Source organism: Halichoerus grypus, chromosome 6, assembly GCF_964656455.1.
Source record: "Halichoerus grypus chromosome 6, mHalGry1.hap1.1, whole genome shotgun sequence".
Classification (NCBI taxonomy): domain Eukaryota; kingdom Metazoa; phylum Chordata; class Mammalia; order Carnivora; family Phocidae; genus Halichoerus; species Halichoerus grypus.
Genome location: NC_135717.1, coordinates 90,121,788 through 90,149,543, shown reverse-complemented (window position 1 = coordinate 90,149,543; position 27,756 = coordinate 90,121,788). Strand labels below are relative to the sequence as shown.

General features: G+C 36.1%; 1 protein-coding gene across 9 annotated transcripts in view; it reads left to right on the top strand.

Annotated features, from left to right (window-relative positions):
• EPS8 (EGFR pathway substrate 8, signaling adaptor) overlaps positions 1–27,756 on the top strand; it is a 200,011-nt gene that overhangs the window by 150,144 nt on the left and 22,111 nt on the right. For 6 of the 9 annotated variants that reach the window (XM_078075656.1, XM_036115769.2, XM_078075655.1 and 3 more), the window contains 10 exons: positions 1,248–1,397; positions 4,018–4,100; positions 4,692–4,828; positions 7,794–7,867; positions 9,146–9,272; positions 11,455–11,543; positions 11,919–11,993; positions 17,061–17,209; positions 20,086–20,269; positions 25,178–25,308. In XM_078075656.1, the coding sequence (XP_077931782.1) occupies positions 1,248–1,397; positions 4,018–4,100; positions 4,692–4,828; positions 7,794–7,867; positions 9,146–9,272; positions 11,455–11,543; positions 11,919–11,993; positions 17,061–17,209; positions 20,086–20,269; positions 25,178–25,308 (1,199 nt within the window). The remainder of the gene's footprint in view (positions 1–1,247; positions 1,398–4,017; positions 4,101–4,691; positions 4,829–7,793; positions 7,868–9,145; positions 9,273–11,454; positions 11,544–11,918; positions 11,994–17,060; positions 17,210–20,085; positions 20,270–25,177; positions 25,309–27,756) is intronic. The other 3 variants (XM_078075662.1, XM_078075660.1, XM_078075661.1) reach the window with 3 other exon arrangements.

The following is a 27,756-nucleotide window of genomic DNA, read 5'->3' as shown; positions in this document are numbered from 1 at the left end:
AAAATAAGGCCCCAGTGGAGCCTTATTCTTTATGACATATATTAATTATATACTAGGCAAACCATATCCCAGTAAATGAGTAACCTGGGATGAAGGGGGTTTTTGTGTGTGTGTATGTGTGTGTGTGTGTGCGTGTTAACTTTTCAGCACCCCTATGGCAGGCACCTTTATTTTGCACAACCACTGGTAGGTACGATGCTGGAGCTCCCAACACAGGACTTTTCTGAGCCCCATCATCCAATAAGCATTTGAGTTGCTAAGATAAAGAAAACAACTGTCATAATTGTTTTAGAGTATTCTGATAGGACTTGGAGTAAGATCTGCCCTTTCTTTTCTCACATCCATCATATACTGTGAGAGAACATCTTCTCTGATCCTCATGGTTTTAAGTAATTATATAGAGAGAAGGGGTATTATTTAATTTACTTTGCAAAGAAAGAAAATTTGTTATTTCTCTGGTACTCTGAGAAATTGCATTTTATTTTGATGGAACGAGTGCTTCTTGTTTTGCCTTTTCTGGATCTCAGGGAATCAAAAGTTAGAATAAAACTCATGATGTGTGTATGTGCCATCTGTAATCAGAGTTGCTGCTTTTTCCTTTTATTTGTTACTTATCTAATTTATTTTCATTTATTGGGGATATTATATTTTCTTAAAAAAAATCGGTTTCTCTCATTAATTCATTATGACTCACTCACTATTTGTATAAAATCATTAGTATAATAATGAGCATTTTAAATATATCTCATTAAATACAGAATTCTAATTATGAACAGAAAGCTCATTTGTTTAAGAATCTGCCAGTATTTTATTTAGGTGGCTGCTTATAGGTTAGAGAATATTCACTTTTATACTTCCAAACATCTTAATCACTTTGAAAAATCTATTTTTTAGTGAGATCCTTCTGGCCCAGCTGTTTGACATTTTTGGCTAGAATGAATATATAGAGAGAGTGAATTTTTTCATCTGAAAGATTCATTGAAATAAAAAAATGTATAAATGATGTATTATTTTTAGCCTAACATTTGTGATCACTGAAGGTAGAAACTAAGAGTATGACTGTTCAATGTTCAAGTAAAAGAAAATTTTGACACTATATAGCCAGAGGGAAAAAAAATACCATGTAAGATGGTGAATAATTTTGGAAATCACTTTAAAAGTGATTTGTACAGTGTCTAGAGCTCTTTGTTCAATAGATTTTAGACATATAAAAATTAAGGCAAATTATATTTTTACTTTGTTTACAGAATGAACTAGAGAATTTTCCTTTAAGCACAGTCCAGCACTGCCAAGCTGTGATGCATTCCTGTAACTATGATTCAATTCTCGCCCTGGTGTGCAAAGAGCCAACTCAAAACAAGCCCGATCTTCATCTTTTCCAGTGTGATGAGATTAAGGTATAAGAATGGCGAATTTTTTTTCCCCTTTAAGTAGATGTTCTGACAGCCGTTGGATTATCCACTTCAGTTATATGACCAGTGGATTTTTAGTTTCTTAGGATTTTGTAAGGAAAACAAATACCTTAGTATTTTCCTGAGGGGTTCCAATAAATAAAGAGGAAATAGAGTGGTATTTTAAAAAAGAAAGATGCATTCTATTTATTTAAAAAAAAACAGGCATAGATAATATATTAAATTCTTCATTGAGTTACTTGGACTTATAATTAAAAATTGATTCTTCCAAAATCATGCTTCATGGACAATAATCACGCCATCCTATTTTATTCTGCACTAATCACATAACATGGATTATTGCAGTGAAACCCTCAAGACATTTTCAATGATACATATTTAAAGCTCACCATTTAATTATGTGACTTGAATAATTGCTCAAGATATGTAATCCCCAAGTGATAATGTGAAAGTAGTTAAGCACGGTTACCAGTAAAAACATGCTATATCCTGAAGATTGGTATTCAAAGTACACTGTAATTTTCAAATGCTTATCACTTGTGATGCTTTGTTGGACATTAGAAATTATCGTCAACCTTGAATATTTTTAGATCATGAGTTGATTTCTTCAAAAGGGAATTCATTTTGGGTTGAGTTGATTGGTGCTTTGCCAAAGCAGTGACTTATCACTGTGACTGTATATTACAAAATATACAGGTAATTTTTATCTTAAATGTTAGGAGATTAGCATGAAGTGTCACTTGATCTTTTCTGTATTTCTTTGACATTAAAATATGATAGCTAAATTAAGATTGACTGTCAACAGTGGATTTCATCATTTTCTTTTTCTTGCTTTATGTATAGATGACTTTCTAAAACTCTTACTTGAAAATAACTGTGGCATTTAGATAATTTGCATAGTGATGTTCATCAAATTTTATGTAGTGCCTTTTGAAAGTCATAAAGGGTATTAAGAATTTTGCAAGGTTAGATTTGTTAAGTATTAAATAAGTATTAAAGTGAATATTTTTCTCTGAAAATATATTGAAATTAAAATATTTTTAAAACAGAGGACTAAACTAAAAGACATTTTAAATCTGGTATTTGCCTCAGTGCTCTAAAACTTGGCCTGAAACTAAGAGTTATTATGCTGAGTAAAGTTTCTGGGTTTCAGTGTTGAGAATAAAGGGCTTGTTTTATCTGATAGGGGATGCTGGTATTGATGGGTCTGAAACAGATTTACTGAATTACTGTTTTGTCTAAAAGCTCAAATACCACTGTGCAGCTCTGTGTTTTTACTCATTAGTGCTATCTACATGAGACCTTCTTTTTCCTTGACACATTGAAAATATAAACACAATGAAATATGATGTAGTTTCTTTTACATGGGTCATGTTGCAACATCACTTTTGAGTTTTAAAGTTTCTTTATTATGGGATTTTACACTACGCTCCTGCCCACCTCTATAGTAAAATTTTTCTTAGAAATATGATAGCCCCCCCGCAAAAGAAGTTCAGGGTTCCTAAGCATCTTCAGTTTTATTTAATATCCCACATAACAGAGAGTCTTTGACATGATGTTTATAATGTCTTCCTGAAACTAAGATAGTCTTACTGAAGTAACACTGAGCTAGGGTGCATTAAGCCCTCACATTTAATTAGGAATGTGACCTTGGCCAAACCATCATATGAGTATTCTTCAGTTTCATTAATTATAGAGAGGACAGATTAGATGATCTTTAAGTTTCCTTTCAGCTCTAAAATTTTATGATTGTCTGTGCTTATGGTAAAAGAATATACAGCATACATATTTGAGAAAAACATACAAAATGACAGAGAACAAGCAGGAACAAAAAATAGGAGGTGAGTACATCCCATCAAGAATCTAATATGCAATAATAATCACTGGTCATAAGTAAACTTCATACCAAACAAAATAAACTTCTTAAGAAGCTGCTAACTTCACACTGTTTCCCAAGAAAACCACATCAAATATTCTTGTTGGAAAAGTATTAGAGAAGTTAATTGTTTGGAGAAAGTTAGCTTTTACCTGAAATGACAGAATAAAGTGGTTATCAAAAAAGGTACAACCTAGTGTTGGGGTTCGTCCCACAATTGTAGTGTATTTGTCCCAAACTGGGAGTATCTGCTGGGACTGAGTGATTTGTTCCAGTAGGTTAATGGGTGCCCACCGGAGCCTGAGGCTGAGATAGGGGAAGGAGCTCTGCTTGACCAGCATGCACTTCTAATTCCTTCATTTCTTTTTAGGTAGAGATTTTCTCCCAGTTACATTTTCCACATATACTTACATTTCCAGCATATGCAAATTCCTTTTCTCTTTGCCTGTATGCAAGGATAGCTTTTGTCTAAACTAATGGAATCTGGATGAAATAACCTTTAAGAATTTCTTCTGTTTTTAAAATTTGTCATTATAAAATTCGCCATCAAAAAACTGCAAGAGTCATGTTTTGAAAGCACATTTTAAAAAAAGGAAACACTTTTCTTTTGCATCAGGACACTTACTGATTCAGACAGGGAACGTAATCCATTTTGCTGTTGCTGTTTGAACCTATACATTAAGACAAGAAAAATCTATGACCTCACGGGTAACTTGTCTTGCACTGCAGGCAAACCTCATTAGTGAAGACATTGAGAGTGCGATCAGTGACAGTAAAGGAGGGAAACAGAAGAGGCGGCCCGAAGCCCTGAGGTAAAAACATTAAAAGAAATTAAGGGGTAGAATTGTTTTGTTTTTAAGTTTTTTTATTTGCGTTTTTCTTTTGGTTTTGGGGGGTGTTTTTTGTTGTTGTTGTAGTTTCTGTTCTAAAGATTTAGAAAAATGATCTTCGATGAAGGTCTATTTTACAGATTACAACCTGTGATTTCAACTCATTTGCTCTTCCTAGTTTGTCAGTATATGTGTGCACCTTTTCTCTCCACGTTTTCTGGTCTTTCTCTGAGAAGCCTTCTCTAGCGTGTGTTGTCAGAGTCAGGACAGATGAGTGGCATTTTAAGGGAAGGAAGCCTGGGTACAAATAGATATGAGGAATATAGTTAGTTCATAGCCTCTCCAAGTCACAGGAGACCCAGAAAAAAATTAAACCTAGTGTTCAGTTGAATTAAAATTTTTCTGTGTTTTTATATTTCATATACATTTGTAAATATACATAATGTGAAATGGTTAGGAAGTCCTTGTTGTCCTCCCCCTTGACATCGTTCTTAAGGTTGAAGAACTAATACCATAAACTGAGAATTGATGGACACGGAGATGGTAAAAATTCTATTTTTTCATCTTTTTTAGGATGATTTCCAAAGCAGACCCTGGTATACCGCCTCCGCCAAGAGCTCCTGCCCCGGTGCCCCCTGGGACTGTTACCCAGGTGGATGTTAGAAGTCGGGTGGCAGCCTGGTCTGCATGGGCTGCTGACCAAGGGGACTGTGAGTGTTTCTGAGGATTGCTACTTATTGACCATTGACTTTGGGTTGTGACATAATTCTTGCTCTCAAATTCTGATGCTGATTTCTGAGCTGAAGCTTGAGGTTAGCTTTTTTAATTAAAAAAAATCATAGATAAAGGAAATTTAAAACTTTGACACTGTAAGACTATTGTATATGAGAGTTCACACCAGTCATTTAAATAAATATGGTGTTAGGATTACGTTGTTTTTTTTTTAATGAGATCAAAGAAAGATGGGAAGTTTGACTCAGCTGTGAGTCAAACTCTCTACCAGAGAAGAGACTATCAGATTTTTTTGCAAAGATTATCCTTCAAAATTCTTTCCATTATTATTATCTTACCACTCTCCTGTTTGGGAAAATTGTTGTGCTTACATGAAAAGGCTGTAAGGGGAGTATTAGGACAAGAGTAAAAGCATCTCCATCTCACTAAACTTGTCAGAGGGGCCCTTTGTGTGCATCATCATTTTACCTTGACATTCTTTTTCAAAGACAAATAATCCGAGCATAGAACTTAGCATAACTTTTTATGTGTCAGAATGTTTTTGTTTTGTTTTTTGTTTTTTGTTTTTTACCAAATCTGAAATTTTTATGACTGAAAATGCCTTAAAATATGTTTGGTCCAATCTTTTTATTATGAGTGAATAAATTGTGATCCAATGAGTTTGAATTTGATGAAGACTAGAGTCTCACTGTTCTGCCTCATTGTTCAGTGGACTTAAATCACTTATCCTTTATCTAATAAAACATTATTCATGCAGATATCTAACAATGTAGTTAAACAGTAGAACTTGGTGGCCATAAATAAGTGACACTAGACTTTATTTTGAGTCTGGTGAGTCAAAAGTTGGACTCTGGAGTAAGACCAGGATCTGCTGTGTGACCCTGGATGGTATCTCTTTGTGTTTCAACCTCACTTGTAAAGTGGGGATAATAATTCATGGGTTGCTATGAATCTGAAAGCAAATAATGTCGACAACAGTCCCTACTGCAGTGTAAAACACATAACATGTGGTTCGTCTCATTTTTGCCAAATTGAGTTCATTTTATTTCTGAATTGCTTTCCATTTTATTTATTCTTTTTGTATACTTGAAGTTATTTTTTAGAGATTTACATGTAAGCCCAGCTACCAGACAGATGAAAGAAAAAAGTCTTTGAAACATCTGTTTATCAAAAATGAAGTAGCAGAATATTTACTTTATAACAATTTGTTTTTAGAAATCATACAAATTTCTGTTGATCTGTTTTTTTTCTGTAATATTTTGTGTTTAAAAAAACTAATAGGAGTTTATAGTGTTTTCTACTTTTTGTGTTCACATAGTGTTTTGTTGTTGCTACTATTTTGGTAGAAGAGATGTGGGTTTTGAGAGAGATCAAAATGGTCTTCCTTGAAGTTGAGGAAGGATAAGAGATCTTAAGTTTATAAATATTCTGAATAAATTTGTGAAAACATCTGTAAAACCTAATATGATTTACAACAAAGAGATGTTTCTGGGCTCTCATTAGATTTTGTCTAAAATATTCTGTGCAATCTTACCTATTTAAATGAGAGTAAGAAAGGGTTTTCAGAACTTCTAATTTTCTACTAGGCTGTATAGAACGTAGCACTTATCATGTGAGGTTCTGTCTGGACCCAGGCCAGTTTTTGGTTGGAAATCCCCCCAAAAGGAGTATCTTTTTGGTCCCTCTGAAGGCTCCAGCTAACTCAGACTAAACATCTCCTTTGAATCCTTGACATAGCCTTATCCCTGACTTCCAAAAGCGATCTCTGTAGAGTAGTGGCAGTGGGGTTCGTAGTGGTGCCAGAGACCGTGAAAAAGTCTGCGAGATACTGCATCTCCCCTTACCTCACCCTCCAAGTGATATTTTGGGGCTTATCTGGAGTTCTTACGAGCTGTATTTCAAGTTCAACATGCTTTCTGTAGTATACTATACCCAAGAAAGCCGCTAACTCCTTGTAAAACAGCATTTAACTGGCAGGAGTTCATAAATATAAATTCTAATTATCTTAAAGTACTTAAGAGTCACTAATTAAGTTTCAAAAAACTCCATAATTTCTTTTTTGGGGGGGGCGATATTCCATTTATTGGGAAAGGCATAGAAGAGGTATAAATACAGAGTTCTCAGTATTTTTTGTAGTTTTCTATATTGAACATCATGAGTCATGATGATGTATTATGAGTTTTTTCCATTATTGATGATACATTTTTCCAGTTTCATCTGTACAGTTTTTCTTTTATTTAATCTACTGTGAAATATATGTAGAAGTATCTGTGTTTAGTGGTAGTGTTAACCAGAAGGGAGTTCATTATAGTGACCTTATGATTAACATCATGCTTTAGCTAACTGAGCTAACTTAACATCTTGAATGCTCTTAAGATATGTATTACTTAATTTGCAAATCCTGTAGAGTATTTATACTTATAAAGTATAAGTCAGTGAGCCCAACATTGTGGGTTTTAAGCTTAATGACAACTAGAATTTGAAAAAAGCACTTTACTGTCAGAACCCCCAAAGCTTTATTGTAATCACAGTGGTGGAATGTATAAAATTGGGAGGTTGCATTAGAAATTAGTTGACCACTTTTTGAGGAGCGGGTGCTTAAATGTGAGTTTATATTTCTTTCTTGTATAGGAATTACAGGGTGAGAAGTTAGGGTTGGTTCTACAGGCAGCTGTCGTTGGGAAGAGGGAGAATAGAAGGGGAAGTTACAGGGTAAATCATAAAGGCTAAAGGCAAGCCCGTCAGCCCTGGCCAAGTGCTCCTTAGTTAGTGGTGGCAAGGATGCATGTCATTGATAGATGATGAGCAGTTTTGATTTTGTATCCAGTGAAGGTGTTCCCTTTTGCAAATGCCACTCTTTTCTAGCCACTTTTCATGTTTCACTACCTAGATTGATCTTGCTTCGGTAACAGGTTGAAAGACTTGTGATTCTTTTTTCTTTAGTTGAGAAACCAAGGCAGTATCATGAGCAGGAAGAAGCACCTGAAATGATGGCGGCCCGAATTGACAGAGACGTGGTAGGTCCAACAGTCCTCTTTAGGCCATTGCCTTCTTTTTAAAGAGGAAAAAAATATCAGCAGGGAAAATGAAGTTGATTTAAATAAAGATGTTTTGTGCAAACTGTATTTTCTCTTTCCATTGGTGGTTATGCTCTTTGAATTATTTCTTTCTTAACTATTTTTGCCTTTATGCCAATATTTAGTTAGTAGGATAGGGCTCTGATAGAAGAACTAGCATGTTAACTAGTTTACAAAGGAACTTAAACTGAATTATCAGATTTGGGGGATTTTAACTTTTTTCATAACTTGTAATTCATAATTGAAATGTCTTCTAAATATCTCTTCATGACATTTATTTTTATTAAACAATTTTACAATGCCTGAAAGATAAAAGTTAAGTGGAATTTTTTAAAAGTAGATATGTAAATTTTAACGTTTTATAAAGAATAAGGCTGTATTTATTTTTATTAGTCCATAGTAATTTACTTACAGAATGACAGTGCCTTCTGATATAATAAAATATAATCTCAATATAATTACTATTTATGTTATACACAATCCTAGCTTATTTGGAAACAAATACAGGAATTTGAAGTTTGGAATTTAATTTTTATATTACACCATTATTTATTACACTTAAAAGTTTACTTAATCCTGGTTTCTAGTCTTTTAAATTAGAAGAATGTCAGGTTTCACACATACTAGAGAAAGTCAGCTAAGACAATCAAAACTGATCCAATAATCCCTGAAAGCATAATTCATCATTAATTCTATTTTACCATGTGGCAACTCTCATTAATGATTATTATTCTAGATTATCTGTGTGTTTATTAGGTAATCAGAACATTCTATATACCTTTAATTCCATGAAATAATATTGTTGGTACTTTATTGGCATATTTATTAGAAAACAGAAATGCTCATTGCTCTTCTAACAAGATGTTTCTTAGAATTTTTCCCCTAACTTTATGTGGGAGAACCCTATGAGAAAATTAGAGTAGTTGAAAATAATTAATAATCTGAATAGATACTGTGAATGCTTTCTTTATGGTATTGAAAATAGAACAAGATTAAGCTAAAGAAAAATGTAAATGTCAGACTTTAGCCACAGGTATATGTATATTTAGTTCAATTCTTTTTCTTAGAATTAGTGATAAACTTGAAATTTGCATGTGGGAGGTATTTCTTTCTTTTTTTTTTAACTTTCTGATTTTCCTTTACTGACTAATAGTATCCAGTCGAGGCAAAAATGGTTTTATTTTGTCTTAAATCTTATTCTGTAATTTCTAATTCCAGCAAATATTAAACCACATTTTGGATGACATTGAATTTTTTATCACAAAACTCCAAAAAGCAGCTGAAGCATTTTCTGAGCTTTCTAAAAGGAAGAAAAGTAAGAAAGGTAAAAAGAAAGGACCAGGAGGTAAGTTGGATTTTCTCTTCTTTTTTTTTTTTTTTAAGATAGATAGGTAGATTTATTTATTTATTTATTTATTTATTTGACAGAGAGAGACACAGTGAGAGTGGGAACACAAGCAGGGGGAGTGGGAGAGGGAGAAGCAGGCTCCCCACTGAGGAGGGAGCCCAATGCGATGCGGGGCTCAATCCCAGGACCCTGGGATCATGACCGAAGGCAGACGCTTAACGACTAAACCACCCAGGCGCCCCTGGATTTTCTTAAACTTCTAAAAGACCATTCAGAACTCCAATGCTAGGCAGAGTTTCTGTCCTTGTGAACTGCTCAGCAAAACTCCATTGACAGTGGGTCAAAATCCCTTTTCTAGTTTTGGGATAGCACCTGGGAGTTAGGCAGAGACTAAGAAGACCCCAGGGAATGGTCCATTTTGGTTCCAAGTTGGCTATAGTAAGAAAAGACTCTAGGATACTTAACCTAAATCACAGAGACTCTGAGATTCAGCTAACAACCATCTCTTTGTAGTTTTAATTAGTGACTGTAAAATTAATGTCTATTAAAGAAAGTCATGGCTCTATTCTTCCCCTATTTTGATTTATTTTATTATAAATATAGAACCTCATTATTTTGTTAAAAGGATTGATTTTTCTCATTAAAATAGTTACAACTATCAATGGATTTGAATTTTTATATCACAGAACTCCCAAATAATATATTCAGGTCACGTACAAGCTGTTTTGGGGTATGCTGTAGTTAGCTATTTAAAATGGCCTCAAAATGTATAAACTTATAACTGTGGAACAAAATTAAAAGAATAGTGAGTAAATATCCCTTTCATGACACGTGACCTCCCAGTTTTTCTCTTGCTCATGTCTACCTCCTAAGCATGTGACCTGTAGACTTGTCTTCCAGATGTGTACCTCTGGGTGTACGTCACCTCCCTATATTCTGAAATTAAGTATTATTGCATCCTTATGTCTCAGACCACTTATTCCTGCTGTATTCTTTATGAGGGGTGTTCTATCCTCTTGGTCATCCAGATTCAAGACCACAGGTCTGGTATGACTTCATTCTCTAACTTGCAGCCAACATCGATTTTATTTTTTCAGTGTGTTTTATATCCAGTTGTTTCCCTTTTCATTTTCATAGCTAACGTCTGCTTCAAGCTGTCATCATTTTTTACCTGGCTCTCTAAGTAGTCTTCAAGCCTCCAGTCTTTTATTCTGGGAGGACAGTTGTCGTCATCTAATGTAGTCATTTCATTCTTCTGAACAGCATGTTAATTCCATGTTCTGTTGATTTACTTCTGCTCCTCCCCCCGCCCCCCTGGCAGTCAAGGTCACCCTCAGTCCAACCTTGGTCTGCTTTTCCATTCTCTTGGTTTCTCTGCTTTAGTTTGTTGTTTCATGTACATGCAATTTCCTTTTTCCATGTTTTTTTAACTTATACTGCTATATCCAACTATGACATTTTCTTACCAAATTGCCGTGTAACAGACCTTTCAGATCCCATCTTAAAAGCTACTTTCCCCATGAAACATCTATTAGGTGTCCATTTTCCCATCTCCCAACCAGGTGCAGTCTCTTTCTACAACATTTCCTTGGTGTATCTTGGTTACTTAACCGATTTGGGTTTTCTAAAGATTTTAAGGCCCTTCAGAGCAGGGCTTATAACTCGCACATTTTTATAGTCTTTGTGATGATAAGCGCAATAATTGGGACATAAAAGGGCTACAGCATAAATCTATGGAATTGGTGAGGAGTCAGTAGAGCCTAAGGGTAGAAGGGTCCATTTCAAATGTTGGATCACCTTAGTTTGTTACAGTGAGTCTACGAGATGTACTAGAGTAGCTAGGAAGCATGGTATCTGGAATGATCAAATTTTACAGACACAAATGGGGCTTTTTATTTTTTCATTTACTCGATTTTCTTTTTTTTTTTTTTAAAGATTTTATTTATTTATTTGACAGAGAGAGACACAGCGAGAGAGGGAACACAAGCAGGGGGAGTGGGAGAGGGAGAAGCAGGCTTCCTGCTGAGCAGGGAGCCTGATGCGGGGCTCAATCCCAGGACCCTGGGATCATGACCTGAGCCGAAGGCAGACACTTAACGACTGAGCCACTCAGGTGCCCCTACTAGATTTTCTGACAGCTTTGCTTTCATCTATCCCCCTTTCCGTTTATTTCTTTTAGAGGGTGTTTTAACTCTGCGGGCAAAACCTCCCCCTCCTGAGGAGTTTGTTGACTGTTTACAAAAGTTTAAACATGGATTTAACCTTCTGGTAAGTGGAATTTATTTGTATATAACCAAAAGAAACAAACGAAGGAGATCAAATTCTAGCCAGGATGTTCCTGATTAAATGAAGAGATAAAATTATTCTTGCAGATTTTTTGGTATGTATGTTTTGATTTGCTTTTAATTAGGACAACAGATAATAAAACCTATGTATCCAAGCAAATTATCAAAAAAGAATAACTCCTAACTTGTTTTTAAACTAAATTCTCTTAATCTGACTTACCTAGGCTGATTCATATATTAAAAGTTAAACTAATAGTAAAGAACTCTTTCTCTGAGTCTGTATCAGACCTTTATGAGCATCTGTTTTTTGCTTGATTGCATCATAGTAATCTGTTTGTCTGTTTCCTTAATGCTGCAGGCCAAACTGAAGTCTCACATCCAGAATCCGAGTGCTGCAGATTTGGTTCATTTTTTATTTACTCCATTAAATATGGTAAGACTGTTAATTTAAGAAAGTAATCACTCTTAGTATGTTTTTCAACCCCAAGTGTCTGTCCGGAGTATCTCGACAGTGTTCCTTCATTACTTTGCATGGATACGATTTCTCTTGGCATCTGTGTCAACATCGAGAATGTGCAATTTGGGAGTTTGAAAGAACCTTAGAAATCATCCTGTTCAAGCACCTTTACTTTATTGCTGAGGAAACCGATGTCCCTGACAGAGCTAGGAAGATGAAAAGAAATATTTATCAGATGCTAGTGTTCTAGTATATACTAGGATATAATACAAATGGCTATAATAATGTAAAAGTTTTTCTCTTTCTCCCAAAATAGGCTGGGTGTGAGGAGGTACTGGTACTGGATGGAGGGCTTTGCTCATTTGTTTATTTATTCAGAAATTTAATTGAGAGCCTGTTACATGCTTACCATTATTAGTAGTTTATCAGGAATAAAACAGACATAAATTTTTACCCTCTTGGAACTTATATTGTAGTATGGAGGGGCAATCAGTAACCTAAATATATGCATAAATAATATATTTTGCTAAAAATAAGTGTTATTTGAAAAAATACAGCAGGGACAGAGAACGGGGAATATTTCAGGTGTATGCTCATGCAAGTGTGCACACGTATGCAAGGTGGAGTATTACCCTTTTTGAATAGGGTTGGTTAAGGTGAGAGGTGTCATTTGAGCAAATGAAGTGAGGAATGAGTCATGTGGATTTCTGAAAGAAGAGAATTCCAGACAGAGAACAGCTATTGTGAGTGCTCTGGGATGGTAATTGCAAATTATGTTCTTGGAATAAATAAGTATTGTGACTTGAGCAGAATGAGGGAGAGCTTAATTAGGAGATGAAGTCAGCAAAGCAACAGGAGGTCATATTTTGTTGGTCTTTATAAGTGATTATGAAATCTTTTACACTTTTGGAGTATTTTCAGCACAAAAGGATTGCTCTGGCTAGAATACTTAGAAATCTGGGGGAAGAAGGGACTAGGGTGGTTATTAAAATAATCCAGATCAGAGATTATGGTGTTTGGACCGGGTGACATGAGAAATCGTAAGAAGTTGGATTTTGGGTATAAACCATAGAAGCAACATTTGCCGGTTGATTAGATGTGCTATGCAAGAGCGAAGGGTATCTCCAAAGGTTTTGGCCTAAGAGTGGAGGGATGGAATAATTATTAATCGAGATGGGGAAGACAATAGGTAAGACAGATTTTTTTGAAGGAAGATAAGGAATTCAGTTTTAGACATGTCAAAATTTTGTTACATCTAGATGGAAAAAATTGGTGGTTGAATATATGAATTTGGAGTTCAGTGGAGAAATCAAAGCTATAGATACATATTTAAGGATCATCTGCATATAGAAGGCATTTAAAGCCATGATATTATCACCAAGGTAGTAATCATAATTGAGGAACAAGGACTGGTTGAGCCTTGGGCAATTCAGTGTTAGGAGAATAGAAAGAACCAACAAAGAAGATTGAGAAGAAGCAGTTAAGTCAGGAGAAGAAACATAAGAATATTATGGTATTCTGGAAGCCAAATGAAGAAAATGTGTCCAAGAGAAGAATCGAGCAACTGTGTCAGATGTCTCTATGGTGGAAGCTGATTTACCTCCATGCCCTTGTTACAGCTGTACAGGGGCAAAGAAAGATGATTTATCTTTAAGGAGGTGACTCTGAACTTAAACAGATAATTTCTGCCTTTGTCCAGCTGGCCTGAATGTTTTCATGTGGCCATACTGAACACCAAAGGAATATAGTCTCTATCTGTGTGCCTGTAGGTTCATCTAAAATGTAGAGGCTTCTCTTTCTAGAAGGAAGAAGAGAGTGGACACTAGGGAGCAATTAGTAGTCTTTAGCATGCTCACTCTGTGCCAGGTGGAGTGATAGCCACATAATACATTTTTTCTCCCAGACAACTCCCTTCTCATACATGTATATTTGTACAAAAGGTGTAACTTTTAAAGCTAACAAAAGGGTGTGTTGGGAACAATTCCCTTTGTGAAGGAGTTGGATGTTCCTATGAGTTTATCCAGCAAAAGGTTATACCTCTTGTGCCGGAGGCCAGGATCCAAGATACACATCTTCATTTTCAAGATTTTCAGTATGCAGCTATGTTCTTTCCTTATATGGTATGGTAATATACTTCCCTTCACATTATATATTTCTTACATCTGCAAATGGCGTAATAGCAACTTGTCTAGGCTGACGTTACGTACAACCATCTTGTCCTACGGGGCAGTTGGGAGAACTCACTGGAATATTAAAGAGTACACAACAAAAAAGTGCAGGGGTTTGAGAAAAGCATGCGACAGAAAGCAGATGGAGCAATTGTCGCCCTCCCATACAGACAGATCTGAAAAGAGAGTATGCTACAAATCACCCTTTTCTACAATTTCACCAGTTAGATAGGTCATTCTGGTTTTTGTGGGAGGACAAGTGAGTGAGGAGTGGAAAGAAGGTGGAGTCTCTTTTAAATACTTCCAGGAGGACAGACTTTCCTCCTTTGTGGGCTAAGGCAGGCATGGGTGGAGTGTTTGTGAATGGCTGTCCCTGTCAGAAGAGCAAATGATCACTTTGTGGGATGACAATGGCAGTAATGATAATTGTTAGTAATGTGTGATTATCCTGTGTCTTATTTCTGTGATTGTTTTTTTTAAAGACTAGACGAAGCAGATAAATTTCATTAATTTTGGTTGAGGGCATATGAACACTATGGTTTGAGTACTCTAATATTTATCAAAAATGGGGCAAATTCAAATGCATATCCCATAGGTTTTACTTGATTATCAAAAAAAAAAAATGAGAAAAAGAAAGTGCAAGTAACAAAAAGGGATAATAAATCTTCTCCTTCTTTCCCTAAGGGCAACTAGACAAGACCTGAAGTAGAATATGAAATGAATATTGCTTTACAAACGTAGGAAAGTAACATTATTAACATAGGTGTCAGAACTGGGCAATAAGAGATTAGAAGATGAAAGTCCAAGACTACATCAATAATTTATGAATGCTTCCATATGTTGTTGCTATATATATAGAACATCAGATTTCTACTTGTCTAGTTATTGTTGAATAATTATTGCTTTATGAGCTCTTTTAAAAATTAAATCAAGGCCATTCATATGCAAAGAAGCCCATAGTAGCTCATTAACAAAATTTATATTCCTTATTCTTTAACACATTTGATACTGTCTTGGTTTGAATATTAGGAAGTGTTGACTCTAAAGGAGTTTTTGCCATCTCCTCATTCTTGGCATACTCTTTCACACATTATAAGTAGATATGTAGATATGTAGTCGTTACATGAAAGAGAACTATAAAATAATGGGACTGGTTTCCTTCACATGTAGAAAGTAGCCTTTGTGATCAAGCTATGTATATACTGAAAATAGGATTCATTTTATCTTTTTTTTTCATCAAAAATGACTCCTTATTCATGGTCTCTCCAATCAGAATATGTTTGTTACTCCTTTTAATGTTCTGCCTACAGTGCCCCAGACATATTACTTGGACAAGAGACATGGGAAGGAACATTTATTTAGGGCCTACGACCAGCCACACAAAATTTAGTGGCTTTAAACCTTGCAAGACCCGCCCTCTGCCCTCAGCCTCTCCACACACAAGCACATCCACAGCAACCATACATGCATACGTGCTTAACATCCGTTCTTGAGAGGGAACTATGTCTTACAGCTTTTTATTGACATTTCTTCTCTTTCATTCCCAAAGATTTTAAAGTTCCTCTACTCCTAGATTTTACTCCTTTACTTTTCCCTCTTAATCATTCCTACATATTTACCAGAAGTGCTTATAGGGCTTGGAAGTAAGAAAATTACTGTACCAGGCAGGGTAAATTTTGTTCTCAAGTAAGAGTCAGCCTCCCTCCTTACTTCTCATCTTTTCTTTCACTGATTCTCAGTCATCTCTCTAACACTATGTCTTCTGCAATTGACTTGGTCCAAGTCCTCATAGGAGGGAAAACTGAAAAATAAGCCATAAGTTAAAATGTAACGTGTTACTTATATGCATAAATTGTTTTGGGGACACTGAGGTGCCTTGGAGCTATGCTTTGGGATTAAGGAGGGCTTCTTGGAAGAGGTGGTACCGGAGTAGAGTTCTGAGTGTTAAAGGAAGGGCCTCTTGGGGAACTGGGAAGCAGCATGTGCAGATACACAGAGGCATACAACAGCATAGCGTGCTCAGAACACTTGGATGACTGGGGAGAAACTGAGAAACTGACTCTTGGTCTGGAGCCATTCAAAAAAAAATCCCTTTTTTCTTGTGCCATATCTCTGGGAAGGTGAGATTTTTATAAAAGGGCTCTGGTTTCTGCTCTAGGAGATAACTACCATTCTTTAGCCAGGAAATAGCCTCTGAGAAGTCCATTTGGAGCAGTTTCCGGACATACACTTATCAGCCTTTTGTTTATCAGAGAGGTGCACCTGTTTATTTGTTTCTGCTAATCATTAAATTATCCATTTTAAATCAGGACAGTTTCCTAGAATTAAATCCTGGGGAAAAATACCATAGATTCAGAGTACCAGTTCTCATTCTTCTCTCACTTTTCTCTCTGGATCCTTTTATTTTTGTATGTCTTTATAGGCACAGCCGTAGACTGTTAAGTTGAGCCTTATTTCTCTCTGTAGTATTCATTTATAGAACCATACTTTTCAAGTTTGGGATAATAGATTTGCCAGGAAACATACATGTACTTTTTTTTTTTTTTTTTAAGCAAAAAGCAGAGATAGTTAAACCACCTGACTGAGAATTCTTTGGATAGCCATTAGTATTTTCCAGGGAAAATACGGTCATATGCAACCAATAGATCCTGTGAAAGTTGTTAAACTACTAACTTTTCATTCTAGATTATTAGTCACCTTTGGGCTGGGCAGGTGGACTTAATAAGCTGTTTTTCATTCAGTAAGTAGTACACTGCACCACGTCAAAATCTGAGTATATAAAAACAGTGCTTGTTTTGGCATGGATTTTACATATTTTGAAAATATACAAGTAATCATCATCTTCTTGCTAAAAAATGATTTATTGTCATTTTAGGTGGTGCAGGCAACAGGAGGTCCTGAACTAGCCAGTTCAGTACTCAGCCCCCTATTGACTAAGGACGCAATTGAGTTCTTAAATTTTACTGTCAACAATGATGAAAGACAGCTGTGGATGTCACTGGGCGAAACGTGGATGAAAGCCAGGTAGATGTATATGAGTTTAATACCTGTAATACTTCAAGTATTGTTCTTTGTTATTACAGGAATCTAACGAGATGTTTACTTTTAGCCTTCTGCGTATGAAAGACTAAGCATTACAGGTGAAAAAGCCTAAACCCTTAAAAAGCCAGTCTAGTGGGGAAGCTATAAAATGTAAGGCATATTAACTGCCCAGAGTGACTTATAAACTGCTGTTGTTTGGTAAGGGAGAGCCATCAGGAAGAGGATTTGAAGAGGGGGGTAGTTAGCTTTCAAAGAAGAGCTGGCATTTAAAATCAATAGATAATAAGAGTAGTATATTATGTAATATATATGTACACACTATACCGATGGTGTTCGCCAGGCACTTTTCCATGAACTTTATATAAGTACTGTTGTTATCCCTATTTTACAGATAACAAAACTGAGGCCTAGAGTGGTTAAGTAATTTGCTCAAAGCCATATAACTCTTAAGTGGCAGATCTGCAATTTGTACCTGGCAGTCTGGCTCTGGAGTTGATGTTCATAATTATTTTGCTGTGCTGCCTTTCAGCTGGATGAGTAGGATTTCCACAAATACATAGTTGGGAAGGGGCCTTCCTAATAGAGAAGCATGAATGAGGGCATGAAGCAGGAAGTCAAGAGAATGGAGACTGAATATGGGTTTAGCTGGTATATAGACTTTGGATAGCAGGTGCTTGTGGGGAAGGGGGCGAGGAGGGACGGTGTTAAATGAGGCACATGGAAATAAGCAGGTGGGCTATGAAGGCTCCCACTGCCATGCTAAAGAGTTGGAGAAGATTCTATAGGCTGTGGAGAACCAATAGCTGTGTGAATAGGAGTGTGACATAATCACATCTGCATTTTAGAAAGGATCAGTCTGCTAGTTGAGCCTAGCAAGGACAAGGACCAAAGTGAGGCCAGGAGGCCCCTTGGGATGCTGATGCTAGTGTAGAGATTCCTTAGTAAGCAACATTCCCTGGGTCTGGAACAGTAGTAGTGGGAATGGAAAGGAGGAGGGGATCATTTTAAAAATCGTATTTTTGTCAGTAGTGATTGTGGAAGACGAATCATTTACATTGCCTCATTTAACATTGCAGTGTTAAAGTTTCCTAGGCAAGGCAAAAAAATATTTATCATTTTATGATATGTGAATAAATAATTTTTGCCTTCCTAACCATGGCCCAAATCATTTTTTTCTCTCACTACTTAGAGTGAGTCATTCAGTGTGGTCACTTAGACGCTTTTCTTCCTAATGCTTTTGAATGGGCTAGCCTAAAAGTAATGGATCAGTTCATAATTTTTTTCCTCCTCCTTTTCTTCTATTGAAACACATATAAACGGTGTTTATATATAAAATATAAAACTTACATTTTGGACTTAGGCAACAGCTTGTGTTGGGATATGGTTTACATATTGAATGGTTTACCAAGCAAAAAATTATTTAAAAGCCCTGTAGTTGTTGTTTTTATTTTGAAAACAATATTTAAATTTATTTATATACTAATATAACCTACTGTATCATGCTATTTATATATTGTACTTGGTTAAATAGATTTCTTAAATCTATTAGATTTTCATAGTTTATAGTCTTATGATAAGCCTAGGTGGGATCTTTTAGTATTTTCCCATGAAACTTACTAAATTCATCAGATCTCCTAGTACAAAAATAGCTCAGACTTTCCAATTTCTTGATTTTGGGTCCTACCTCAAAATGAGAAAATGAATGACCATTGGAAAAACTACATCAAAAGGAAATATATCGTTAGCTCTTGACAAGAGAAAAGGTAATTTTTTAGATCCTAATTGTTAAGAGTATTAGGAAATGAATATACTGATTTAAAAATTCATAAAGATAAAAAGATCATGAAGGTACATAATAATCTGAATAAAAAGACTTATTTCATCAAAGTAGAAATATAACCTGAAGAATTAATCTTTCACTCGTGAAAGATAAAACAACACAGTATAGCAGAGATGAAGCTATAATTTCTGTCCCAGTTATTTTTGTGGTTCATGAGTGATTAGGAGCTTGTAGAAATAAGCCTCGCTTAGAGTCATTAAATAATGAACGGGTAATGATTATGATTCCAGATTAGTCCTAACTTGATTTTACTGATTAAAGGCTCACTGATAAATTTAATTTATAAAATTGGTAATGTTTCATTTAGGGGACTTTGTAACTTAAAAAAATCATAAATGTTAAGAACATTCTCTGTTGTTTCTCTTTTGAAAGATATATCTGGTACCAGGAGGGTTCATACCGAGGGAGGGGAAGGAAGGGAAAGATGAGAATCTGAAAATACTTTATTTATTTATTTATTTATTTTTAAAGATTTTATTTATTTATTTGAGAGAGAGAATGAGACAGAGAGAGAGAGAGCATGAGATCCGGGAGGATCAGAGGGAGAAGCAGACTCCCTGCTGAGCAGGGAGCCCGATGCGGGACTCGATCCCGGGACTCCAGGATCATGACCCGAGCCGAAGGCAGTCGCTCAACCAACTGAGCCACCCAGGCGCCCTGAAACTACTTTAGATACAGGAGAAGTTCGTGTTCTAAATATTGGTAACACTTCTAGCCTCATGCTCCTTTTCCAAATTTTCAAAACCTATATCCGTGTTACGAAACTGAATTAATGGAGAATTGAGGCAGTGTACCGAAAACAGATCATGAAGCAGGATTCAATCTTCCTTTCATTTTGTTGGCATTACAGACTAGTATAAGCATGTTCACTTTCCCCTTTTGAAGAGAGAGAGGGCAGATGAGGTATGCTTTGTTTCTGTTTGTTGTTACCTGTTTTTTTTTTTGTGGCTAACCTTATTGAAAGTAATTTTGAACATGGATACATTTCTTAATTTTGTGCCTTACTGTCCCTCTACAGAGCAGAATGGCCAAAAGAGCAGTTCATCCCACCGTATGTCCCGCGGTTCCGCAACGGTTGGGAGCCCCCCATGCTGAGCTTCATGGGCGCACCGATGGAACAAGATCTTTATCAGTTGGCTGAGTCTGTGGCAAATGTAGCAGAACATCAGCGCAAACAGGAGACAAAAAGATTATCCACGGAGGTGAAGTTGTTTAGCATAACTTTTTGTAGAAAGTGCAATAACCTGTGCATTCTCTTGTAATTCTGATTGTGACTTCTCGTTTTATTGATCTGAAGGTTGTTCTAGAACCAATGACTATATGTCCTGCTGCCCTTGGTTACCTCTCACCTCTTTGTCATTGCCGTGACAGTTGCTTTGTTTCCCTGTGAAGCCTAATGCCAGCCTTAGAGTCCTGTTAGCACTCACCCCTACCCACCTGCTAGTGTTCCCTGAGCCTTGGTGATCCCGTTTCAATTTGTGAGTGCCTGCTTTCTCCCCCTGTCAGAGAATTGCCCCACTGCTGCTTGGCTTGTTCTTTCTGTTTTTCTCTCCATCGTCAGACCCTTAAGACAGCTCCCTGAACCTGGGTCCCTGAAGCCTGTCCCAAGCAGCTCTTTCCCAAATGTCCCATTTCTTCCCTCCTTCCTCCTTCCTTCCTGCCCTCCTGCCCTCCTGCCCTCCTTCCCTCTACCTAGTTCTAAACCCCGAAACCTTCTCAGCCTGGCTAGAAGGCCAGAGTGTCTTCTGGACTCAGTCCCCAGGCTCAAATGATCATTTATAACCCTAATACACCCTGAGGAGATCACAAAATTTATTGTGCCTTTTAAGTATTTAGTAAGCTTTAGAGTATAACCTATTTGGGGAGCAAATTGAGAGATTGAAATTGGGTAAGTTATCTCTGCACATTTCTTAAAAATGATTTTCCTGTGACTCTTTCTTGTTCTGTCAGAAAAGAAAATCAAACATTGCTTAAAGCTGAACCAAACCAAATAGAAGGATCAGAACCCAAGGAATCAGATGAATGAGGTCTAGTTTGGAGAAGAAACAGTAAACGATGACTAGATCCTCCTTGAAGTCCAGTTCATTTCCTTTATTTAATTCCATAGATTAATTTTCTCAGAGTGCTGTGGGTATTTATAAAATGGCAAACATGATATGAAGGAATGATTAACGAACCAGACTAAATCTTCACTTTTAAGGAAAAACACATAAATTAATTTTTTAAAAATCAGTCCCTTGAACAGTAACCATAATATGGAAGATTGGTTAAATTTTGAAACTTCAGAAATAAAGCAAATACACTGCTTTGAAGACATATATTTTTTTCTAATGTAATTGTTTTTTCCTCTGGTGCATCGAAGGGTAGAGTCTCTAACTGCTGTCCCTTCTAAGTGATTAAGACAATGACCTCAGAGCCTTTGCATTGGTTGGCAGTCCCTCTCCAGACCTCAGCAGTGTGGATTTTATAGTTCAGACCTCAGCACTGTGGATTTCCTTTACTCATAGAGGGCAACTTTTTTAGAGGAAAAAAGATGTAATTGAACATGAAATTATGACACACTTGTTGTTGCTATAGTTACAGCCGACTATTTTCAAATCACAGAAATTTCTAGCTTACAGTCTTTGTATCTTAAATAAGAAAATAGATCCACTTAATGTATTGCCTCAGAAATTCACTTTCGTGGGTTCTTTTTCAAAAACTTGCATATTTAAAGAGAGAGTCATGTGTTCTGGGCTTCCAGTGTAAAAGTTGTCTACTCTCATGGAAGAAGTAATTTTAAAGGAAGAATTATTGAGAATCTTTCCTTGTGATGAGTTATCACTTTCCTGTTGTAAACTGTTTTCCATTTTATGGCTTACGTACTTATCCAGAGGTGTAAAAAAATGAAATGAAAAGGACCTGCTAGCTGTTTTAGGGGATTTTTATGCCTTAAGGTTTTGTTGGAAAAGAGGCCAACTAATGGTGATTTAAAATGCATAAAAAATGCAATCATCCCCAGAAGAGGAACTTTATTATACTTTATTGCTACTAAAATAAATACACTCAGGACAAGACTTGGATGATTCAGGATCTGGTGGTTTTGTGTAGAATCGAAAGGCTTGGGTGACGTGGGGTGTCAAACAAACATGGGTGGCAATACTCAACTTTTTTACTTCCTCTGAACCAGCAGCAGCCCTAAACAAGCTTGTGTAGTCATCACAGTTAGACATACGTCATCATTTCTCTCCTCCCTTGCAATATTTCTAGTCACTCTCAGGACCCAGTGATCTCATGCTGACTGACCTCACTCGGTTCTGTTCAGAGTTAGCCAAAGGTGAGGGTGATTCTAACACCCTCTTTATAAAACATTGCCTAATCATCTAGTGCCTCTCCTCTCAACTAGGGAAATGATAAACTGAATTAATTAAGCTACTTATTTGTCTTTTTTAAAAGGATTTTATTTATTTATTTGAGAGAGAGAGAGAGAAAGTGAGCACAAGCGGGGGTGGGTGGAGCAGCAGAGGGAGAGGGAGAAGCAGACTCCCCGCTGAGCAGGGGGCCCGATGCGAGGCTTGATCCCATCTGGGATCATGACCTGAGCTGAAGGCAGATGCTTAACCGACTGAGCCACCCAGGCACCCCCTTATTTGTCATTTTTAATTTCAGCTTTATTGAGGTATAATTGACAAAATCATAAGATATTTAAGGTGTTCATCTGGTGATTTGATATGCATTGCAAGAGGATCCCCCCCCAGTCTAGTTAATTAGCACATTGACACATCTGTCACCTCACATGTTTATCTTTTTTTCTTTTGGTGAGAACATTGAAGTTCTATTAGCAAATTGTAATTACACAATACAGTGTTATCAGCTGTACTCACCATGTTTTACATTAGATCCTCAGACCTTATTCATTTATAGCTGAAAGTTTGTACCCTTTTACCAACTTCTTCTGATTTCCCCCAGCTCTTGGCAACCACTTTTCTACTCTGTTTCTATGAGTTCAACTTTTTTTTTTTTTGGGATTTCACATGTGAGTGATACCATGCAGTATTGTTCTTTTCCTCTTTGGCTTATTTCACTTAGCAGAATGCTTTCAGGGTCCATCTGTGTTGTTGCAAATAACAAGATTTGCTTCTTTCTCATAGCTGAATAATATTCCGTTGTATATTTATACCATATCTTTACCCATTCATATGTTGATGGGCACTTATGTTGTTTCCGTATTGTGAACAAGGCTGCAGTGAACATGGAGATGCAGATATCTCTTCAAGATCCTAATTTCATTTCTTTTACTATTATACCCAGTAGCAGGACTGCTGAATAGTATGGTAGTTCTATTTCTAATTTTTGGGGGAACCTCCATACTGCTTTCTTTTTTTTTTTTAAGATTTTATGTATTTATTTTGAGAGAGAGAGAGAGAGAGAACTTGTGTGAGCTGGGTGTTGGGGACAGAAGCAGACAGAGAATCCCAAGGAGACTCCCTGCTGAGCACAGAGCCAGACACAGGCTCAATCTCATGACGAGGAGATCATGACCTGAGCTGAAATCAAGAGTTGGACACTTAACCGACTGAGTCCCCCAGGCAATCTCCTCCATACAGTTTTCCATAGCAGCTGCACCAATTTACATTCCTACCAACATTGTACACGGGTTTCCTTTTTTTCCCACATCCTCACCAACACTTGTTATCTCTTGTCTTTTTGATGATAGCCATCCCAACAGGTGTGAGGTGACAACTCATTGTGATTTTGATTTACATTTCCTTGATGATTAGTGATGTTGAGCACCTTTTCATGTACCCATTGGCCATTTGTATGTCTTCTCTGGAAAGATGGCTATTCAGTTGCTTTGCCCATTTTTTAACTGGATGGATTTTTTGTTTGTTTGTTTTTTCCTCTTGAGCTATATGAGTTATTCATATATTTTGGATTTTTAGTCCTTATCAGATATATGATTTGCAAATATTTTCTCCCATTTTATAGTTGCCTTTTCATTTTGTTGATGATTTAAGCTAAGGTATTTAAATGGTGAAAACTGTTTCTTTGCATTTGTGTGTTAAGCATATTCTAAAGGAGTAATATAGTGTGGGTATTTTGACATCCACACTAGTCCATTGGAGAAACCTCACCTACACCATCTGTGTTTAAACATATCCCTACTCCTGCCAACTCTGTCATTAGGATGAACTATAGTAAACATGTATCTAAGACTTTTCTAAAACATTTCCAGTTTCAAATATTTTGCCCTAATGAGTTCATAAGCAATTTAAATAGCCAAGGACTTCCAGTACTTCATGGTCTATTGTGCCTCCTCCATACTTGATTACATATAAGGAAACAGCATAAAATCTTTACATGAATGGGTTTTTTTTTTTTTTTTTTGTCTCTGTTTCTTATTTTCCCCATAGCTTTGAAACCATGTGCTCATTGGGGCCCGTAGACCTCAGTTTCCCCTCCTGGTAGCACCCAGTGGGTTCATGTTGGAATTGGGTAACTACAAAAAAGAATTACTTCAGCATTGTCTTATCCTGTATTGATTGTCAAGATTAATGTGTTTCTGTCTTTCTGTATTTCCTTCTGTCTTTCTGTATTTCCCTCAACAGTAAATCTGATAATAGTAGCTGCCATTTTTTAAAAAATAAAAAAAATAAGGTCTGTGTATCTTTAAAAAATGAAAGTGTAGTATAATTTTAATGCAGGGTTTAGGTGATTTTCATGTGGTATTATTTACTTTGCTAGAGTGGTAAGGGTCTGTTCCTTAAACACAGAGAGCAAGGGGGAAGAGTTTTATTGTTGTTTTTAAACCAGTTTTATTTTATGTAAGCCATTAAAGTCTACCTACTACCAAAATCACTTATTACTGAAATTCCTGAGGAAAGAATTTATTGCTTGTATACCCACTTATTTTCAGAATTACAATTTAGCTTTGGTACTAATGACTTTTCCTGTTATAAATAGGTCTTTGACGAAAATGTATCACCCCCTTTTCATAACTTGTTAATAATGGTCAAACACTTGAAATTGAGAAACTGATCACAATGTAGTGGAAGGTTTTGTTGACTGATATTAGTGGTCATTCCAATAGCCTTAGTGACTCTTTAATCTCTCTTCCCTCTGTCTTTCAGCAGTCCAGTGTATCAGAGTATCCTCCAGCTGATGGGTATGCATTCAATAACATGTACACAAGAGGGCCCCATCCGGACCAAGGGGAAGCGGTTGTGGCTTTTAAGCCAACTCCTAATCGCCACATAGATAGGTAACATTTCACGGGCACCACTTGGAGAGCTGCAGATAACTGTCTCTAATTTAGTGCAAATAGAGGTCCCGGTGTCTGCATTGTTTACTACTTCTTTAAACTTTCCATCTGTTAATTGTTTCAGTTGTTCCTTTATAGAATTTGCTTTGATAAACAAAGCCTCTATTCTATAATTCTTACTGGAAAACCTCCAGCCTATAACTCTAATTTAGTGCAAATGCCTTTGGATGACTTTCCCTTTTCAAAAAGATGCTCTGACAAAATCTGAATTAAGAAAGAAGAATTGTTTTTGAAACTCTCCATTAGTTTATACCAGATGGTCTCTAAGGATCTTTCTGGCTCTGTAACTTTTAAAGGAAACAATTTCCATCATTCTCTCCCCCAACAAAAACAAATCTTCCTTAGATAGACCTATTTCTAAGTATAAACTAAATATTTAGAAGGAGTCAGTGCCTTATTTGCCATTCTTGCCATTTCATCTTATTATATTGTATTTTTACTTTCCAGTTTTATATTTCATTTATTTTCCCATAGTTTCACTCTTGAAAAAAATTCAGTGTGGGCAAAGATGGAGAATTGAGATGGGGGAGAAATAAAGGCACTGGAGTAGGTTCACCTCCTCAGTCTTGTTTAGCAGCCTCAGCTAATGAGGTTGACATTGTGGCCAACCCGTCTACAAAAGAGAAAGAACAGGAAGTGAAAAAAAAAAAATATGGGAGAATGGTCATTCAGATGAAGTGGGGTAGAGAACTTGCCCTGCTACCTTCCTACCTCAAAGCCTCACTCACCATGAATGTTGCATTCCCTTTCCTTCTTCTCATTATACCTTTTTCTTAATAGAATCTAAAGAGGATGGGATTTAAAATGTTTGATTTTTGTTAGGAATGATAACGGAGGTAGTACTTAAGTAACTGGTGTGGAAATTTTACAGATATTACCCTAAGGACACCAGTAACATATTAGATTGAGTATAAAGTCAGCGATGAATAATACATTTTGAAAATGCCAACATATGAAGGAAGTTTTAATTATAGATTCAATTTTTAGTAGATAGTACATGAAAATTATTTTTGAAGTTTAAAAATTATTTCATTGAAATTCTTCTTGACTAACTTACTACTCATCCTAATATTTTCCTTTTCTTCTTTGGAATTTGCTTTTATAATTATTTTTATTACCCTAAACTCTGTTACATCCCTGGAATGCAGTAAACGCCATGCAAAGTATAGGCATTCTTCAGTGAAACTTACCATGCCATTAGGTAAACCACCTGTTGAATTTAGAGCCCTCACCTTTGAGGGATTATAGTTTACTGGTATCCAAAAGCAGTTTGTGTTTTAGAGTTGTCTCCAATCATTGCAGACTCCATGTCAGCTCTCTATCAAGTGCATATTTATTACTCCAAAGCCATACATTTTGATACATTATAGATCTCTTAAGAAACTTTCATGTATCTGAAAAACTACAAAGTATGATTTTCAGATTGATTACTGTGGTCAGTATCATAGCTAAATTTAATCTGTAGAGGACAAGAAATTGTAAACCATGAAGACTTGTAGATTCTAAAGCACTTTACAAAGTGCATGCTGGGCAGTCACCTCTGAGACACTCAAGATAACAAAGACTTCAAGAACTACAGCAAACTTTTCTTTTTAACTTGCTGGTTCAGATACACAGTGGCAGAGAGTTATTCTATCCTTTGTTATAGTGTACTCAACTCTCTATTATTAATAGTGATTGTTTTCTAGATCACGGAAGGGGGGAACTTGAGGGGAAGGAAGAAAGGACACTGAAATTACTGCTTTTCTAACTTTTGAAGTGGTTGAACTCCCCCCCCCCCCCCCAAATGAAATCTAAGTAGAATGTAAACATATAAACTAGGGAATAGGGGTGGGAAGCCCATGGAACAATTTTTAAATTATTATTATTATACAGTAATTATTTGGCTTTAATATTACTTTTCTCACTTTTTCTTATTTTTTAATATATCAAAAATGGCCAATTGGTAGCATAGCTTAGGGGCCATTTTTTTCATTGTCCCTCATCTCTTCTGGAGTTGCTAAGAGATTGCAGATTACCTGTGATGACATGATACATTGTGTCCACAATTATAATGCTGGCCCTGCTGTGATTCCAGAGGACCCTGGTGGGCCACTTGACAGGGAATGATGAACAAACATCTTTAGTTCCTTTCTGCTTTTTCTCTTGTAGAAATGAGTAAGGAAATGTGGAAAGGTAAATGAAGGAGAAGAGGGAGTAAAATTAATAAGAAACAGTTAAAGTTATTTTATTACTGAAATGAATAAACTATTATCAGTACATTGTTCATATACCAAGTTTTATTGTATTATATATAGAAGTATTTTTAAAATTATGTTAAATCTATTAATGGTCATTTAATGATTAAAAGGAAGTATTTGGTTCTTTGAGAAAGTTTTGTTTTTAAAA